This window comes from Oncorhynchus gorbuscha, linkage group LG10 (assembly GCF_021184085.1).
Source record: "Oncorhynchus gorbuscha isolate QuinsamMale2020 ecotype Even-year linkage group LG10, OgorEven_v1.0, whole genome shotgun sequence".
Classification (NCBI taxonomy): domain Eukaryota; kingdom Metazoa; phylum Chordata; class Actinopteri; order Salmoniformes; family Salmonidae; genus Oncorhynchus; species Oncorhynchus gorbuscha.
In genome coordinates this window covers 4266281-4272280 of record NC_060182.1, presented here as the reverse complement: position 1 = coordinate 4272280, position 6000 = coordinate 4266281, and the positions used below count along the sequence as shown (strand labels likewise).

Below are 6000 nucleotides of genomic sequence, written 5' to 3'. Positions count from 1 at the left end.
GAGGAAGAGCAGAGGGGGAGAGTAGAGAGAGAGAGAGAGAGAGAGGAGTGAAAGAGCATGAGAGAGTGAGGATGAAGGGAGAGCGAGACTGAGACAGCGGGGCAGAGCAGAGGGAGAGAGAGAGAGATCAAGAATGTGACAGGGAGAGAGAGGAGTGTGAGTGAGTGAAATGTTGAGAACCTATGACTGAGGAGGTGTGGGAGCCTGGGTGAAGCTAGGACTCTGAGGAGGTGTGGGAGCCTGGGTGAAGCTAGGACTCTGAGGAGGTGTGGGAGCCTGGGTGAAGCTAGGACTCTGAGGAGGTGTGGGAGCCTGGGTGAAGCTAGGACTCTGAGGAGGTGTGGGAGCCTGGGTGAAGCTAGGACTCTGAGGAGGTGTGGGAGCCTGGGTGAAGCTAGGACTCTGAGGAGGTGTGGGAGCCTGGGTGAAGCTAGGACTCTGAGGAGGTGTGGGAGCCTGGGTGAAGCTAGGACTCTGAGGAGGTGTGGGAGCCTGGGTGAAGCTAGGACTCTGAGGAGATGTGGGAGCCTGGGTGAAGATAGGACTCTGAGGAGATGTGGGAGCCTGGGTGAAGCTAGGACTCTGAGGAGATGTGGGAGCCTGGGTGAAGCTAGGACTCTGAGGAGATGTGGGAGCCTGGGTGAAGCTAGGACTCTGAGGAGATGTGGGAGCCTGGGTGAAGATAGGACTCTGAGGAGATGTGGGAGCCTGGGTGAAGCTAGGACTCTGAGGAGATGTGGGAGCCTGGGTGAAGCTAGGACTCTGAGGAGATGTGGGAGCCTGGGTGAAGCTAGGACTCTGAGGAGATGTGGGAGCCTGGGTGAAGATAGGACTCTGAGGAGATGTGGGAGCCTGGGTGAAGCTAGGACTCTGAGGAGATGTGGGAGCCTGGGTGAAGCTGGGACTCTGAGGAGATGTGGGAGCCTGGGTGAAGCTGGGACTCTGAGGAGATGTGGGAGCCTGGATGAAGCTGGGACTCTGAGGAGATGTGGGAGCCTGGGTGAAGCTAGGACTCTGAGGAGGTGTGGGAGCCTGGGTGAAGCTAGGACTCTGAGGAGATGTGGGAGCCTGGGTGAAGCTAGGACTCTGAGGAGGTGTGGGAGCCTGGGTGAAGCTAGGACTCTGAGGAGGTGCTGGAGCCTGGGTGAAGCTAGGACTCTGAGGAGGTGTGGGATCCTGGGTGAAGCTGGGACTCTGAGGAGGTGTGGGAGCCTGGGTGAAGATAGGACTCTGAGGAGGTGTGGGAGCCTGGGTGAAGCTGGGACTCTGAGGAGGTGTGGGAGCCTGGATGAAGCTAGGACTCTGAGGAGATGTGGGAGCCTGGGTGAAGCTAGGACTCTGAGGAGGTGTGGGAGCCTGGATGAAGCTAGGACTCTGAGGAGATGTGGGAGCCTGGGTGAAGCTAGGACTCTGAGGAGGTGTGAGAGCCTGGGTGAAGCTGGGACTCTGAGGAGGTGTGGGAGCCTGGGTGAAGATAGGACTCTGAGGAGGTGCTGGAGCCTGGGTGAGCCTAGGACTCCGAGGAGGTGTGGGAGCCTGGGTGACGATAGGACTCTAAGGAGGTGCAGGAGCCTGGGTGAGCCTAGGACTCTGAGGAGGTGCGGGAGCCTGGGTGAACCAGTGATCTGTAGAGAGACGAGTTGAGGAAGCGAGGATAGGAGTCTCTGTGCATTAAGGTATAGATCTGAAGCTGGGCGTCCTCAAAGGTGTAGGGCGTAGGCTCCTGTATCTTCCTGTTAATCACCTCTCTCACCCGGGAGTCCAGACTCACCTGAGAGACAGAGAGACAGACAGAGAGACAGACAGAGAGACAGACAGAGAGACAGACAGAGAGACAGACAGAGAGACAGACAGACAGAATGAAGGACAGAGAGGATGAAGGACAGAGATTAGCCATTGACTCTCAATAAACAAAATGTCAAAAAACACTCAAAATACCAGAGAAGAAAGGAAAGAGCATCGCCACATCACAGTGAATTTCTAATGGATTTCCAACCCAGTGAGTTTCTATAGTTGTACAGGAAATAGATATTAGAGGGATAAAGGGAGCATAGCGTCTATAACCAATACAATAGTACCTCCCCCCAGGACGAGACACGACAGTCCAGGCATTCATTCCACCACAGACATAAATGACAAATGCAACCAGCGAGAAGGTCTTAACTCTGCTGTCAGTGGATCAACAGAGAGGGTGATGTACAGGAACATGTACATTATGGTGATGTATCTATCTTAACATTATGGTGATGTATCTTAACATTATGGTGATCTATCTTAACATTATGGTGATGTATCTTAACATTATGGTGATGTATCAGAACATTATGGTGATGTATCTTAACATTATGGTGATGTATCTATCAGAACATTATGGTGATGTATCTATCTTAACATTATGGTGATGTATCTATCTTAACATTATGGTGATGTATCTATCAGAACATTATGGTGATGTATCTATCTTAACATTATGGTGATGTATCTATCAGAACATTATGGTGATGTATCTTAACATTATGGTGATGTATCTATCTTAACATTATGGTGATGTATCTATCAGAACATTATGGTGATGTATCTTAACATTATGGTGATGTATCTATCAGAACATTATGGTGATGTATCTATCAGAACATTATGGTGATGTATCTTAACATTATGGTGATGTATCTTAACATTATGGTGATGTATCTATCAGAACATTATGGTGATGTATCTATCAGAACATTATGGTGATGTATCTTAACATTATGGTGATGTATCTATCAGAACATTATGGTGATGTATCTATCAGAACATTATGGTGATGTATCTATCAGAACATTATGGTGATGTATCTATCAGAACATTATGGTGATGTATCTTAACATTATGGTGATGTATCTATCAGAACATTATGGTGATGTATCTATCAGAACATTATGGTGATGTATCTATCATAACATTATGGTGATGTATCTATCAGAACATTATGGTGATGTATCTATCAGAACATTATGGTGATGTATCTTAACATTATGGTGATGTATCTATCAGAACATTATGGTGATGTATCTATCAGAACATTATGGTGATGTATCTTAACATTATGGTGATGTATCTTAACATTATGGTGATGTATCTATCAGAACATTATGGTGATGTATCTATCAGAACATTATGGTGATGTATCTTAACATTATGGTGATGTATCTATCAGAACATTATGGTGATGTATCTATCAGAACATTATGGTGATGTATCTATCAGAACATTATGGTGATGTATCTATCAGAACATTATGGTGATGTATCTTAACATTATGGTGATGTATCTATCAGAACATTATGGTGATGTATCTATCAGAACATTATGGTGATGTATCTATCATAACATTATGGTGATGTATCTATCAGAACATTATGGTGATGTATCTATCAGAACATTATGGTGATGTATCTTAACATTATGGTGATGTATCTATCAGAACATTATGGTGATGTATCTATCAGAACATTATGGTGATGTATCTTAACATTATGGTGATGTATCTATCAGAACATTATGGTGATGTATCTATCAGAACATTATGGTGATGTATCTTAACATTATGGTGATGTATCTATCAGAACATTATGGTGATGTATCTTAACATTATGGTGATGTATTTATCAGAACATTATGGTGATGTATCTTAACATTATGGTGATGTATCTATCAGAACATTATGGTGATGTATCTATCAGAACATTATGGTGATGTATCTATCAGAACATTATGGTGATGTATCAGAACATTATGGTGATGTATCAGAACATTATGGTGATGTATCTATCAGAACATTATGGTGATGTATCTATCAGAACATTATGGTGATGTATCTTAACATTATGGTGATGTATCAGAACATTATGGTGATGTATCAGAACATTATGGTGATGTATCTATCAGAACATTATGGTGATGTATCTATCAGAACATTATGGTGATGTATCTATCAGAACATTATGGTGATGTATCTTAACATTATGGTGATGTATCTTAACATTATGGTGATGTATCTAACAGAACATTATGGTGATGTATCTTAACATTATGGTGATGTATCTATCAGAACATTATGGTGATGTATCTTAACATTATGGTGATGTATCTTAACATTATGGTGATGTATCTATCAGAACATTATGGTGATGTATCTTAACATTATGGTGATGTATCTTAACATTATGGTGATGTATCTATCAGAACATTATGGTGATGTATCTTAACATTATGGTGATGTATCTTAACATTATGGTGATGTATCTATCAGAACATTATGGTGATGTATCTTAACATTATGGTGATGTATCTTAACATTATGGTGATGTATCTTAACATTATGGTGATGTATCTTAACATTATGGTGATGTATCTATCAGAACATTATGGTGATGTATCTATCAGAACATTATGGTGATGTATCTTAACATTATGGTGATGTATCTATCAGAACATTATGGTGATGTATCTTAACATTATGGTGATGTATCTATCAGAACATTATGGTGATGTATCTTAACATTATGGTGATGTATCTTAACATTATGGTGATGTATCTATCAGAACATTATGGTGATGTATCTATCATAACATTATGGTGATGTATCTATCAGAACATTATGGTGATGTATCTATCAGAACATTATGGTGATGTATCTTAACATTATGGTGATGTATCTATCAGAACATTATGGTGATGTATCTATCAGAACATTATGGTGATGTATCTATCAGAACATTATGGTGATGTATCTATCAGAACATTATGGTGATGTATCTTAACATTATGGTGATGTATCTATCAGAACATTATGGTGATGTATCTATCAGAACATTATGGTGATGTATCTTAACATTATGGTGATGTATTTATCAGAACATTATGGTGATGTATCTTAACATTATGGTGATGTATCTATCAGAACATTATGGTGATGTATCTATCAGAACATTATGGTGATGTATCTATCAGAACATTATGGTGATGTATCAGAACATTATGGTGATGTATCTATCAGAACATTATGGTGATGTATCTATCAGAACATTATGGTGATGTATCTATCAGAACATTATGGTGATGTATCTATCAGAACATTATGGTGATGTATCTTAACATTATGGTGATGTATCTTATGGTGATGTATCTATCAGAACATTATGGTGATGTATCTATCAGAACATTATGGTGATGTATCTATCAGAACATTATGGTGATGTATCTATCAGAACATTATGGTGATGTATCTTAACATTATGGTGATGTATCTTAACATTATGGTGATGTATCTAACAGAACATTATGGTGATGTATCTTAACATTATGGTGATGTATCTATCAGAACATTATGGTGATGTATCTTAACATTATGGTGATGTATCTTAACATTATGGTGATGTATCTATCAGAACATTATGGTGATGTATCTTAACATTATGGTGATGTATCTTAACATTATGGTGATGTATCTATCAGAACATTATGGTGATGTATCTTAACATTATGGTGATGTATCTTAACATTATGGTGATGTATCTATCAGAACATTATGGTGATGTATCTTAACATTATGGTGATGTATCTTAACATTATGGTGATGTATCTTAACATTATGGTGATGTATCTTAACATTATGGTGATGTATCTATCAGAACATTATGGTGATGTATCTATCAGAACATTATGGTGATGTATCTTAACATTATGGTGATGTATCTATCAGAACATTATGGTGATGTATCTTAACATTATGGTGATGTATCTTAACATTATGGTGATGTATCTATCAGAACATTATGGTGATGTATCTTAACATTATGGTGATGTATCTTAACATTATGGTGATGTATCTATCAGAACATTATGGTGATGTATCTATCAGAACATTATGGTGATGTATCTTAACATTATGGTGATGTATCTTAACATTATGGTGATGTATCTTAACATTATGGTGATGTATCTATCAGAACATT

At 39.7% G+C, this 6000-nt stretch overlaps 1 protein-coding gene across 3 annotated transcripts in view; it reads right to left on the bottom strand.

The window, feature by feature from the left end:
• Positions 1 to 1412: 1412 nt before the first annotated feature.
• Positions 1413 to 6000, bottom strand: part of LOC124044974 (regulator of G-protein signaling 20-like) — an 86830-nt gene continuing 82242 nt past the window's right edge. For all 3 annotated transcript variants that reach the window (XM_046364173.1, XM_046364175.1, XM_046364174.1), the window contains exon 6: positions 1413 to 1771. In XM_046364173.1, coding sequence (XP_046220129.1) covers positions 1583 to 1771 — 189 coding nt within the window. In that variant the 3' untranslated portion in view covers positions 1413 to 1582. The remainder of the gene's footprint in view (positions 1772 to 6000) is intronic.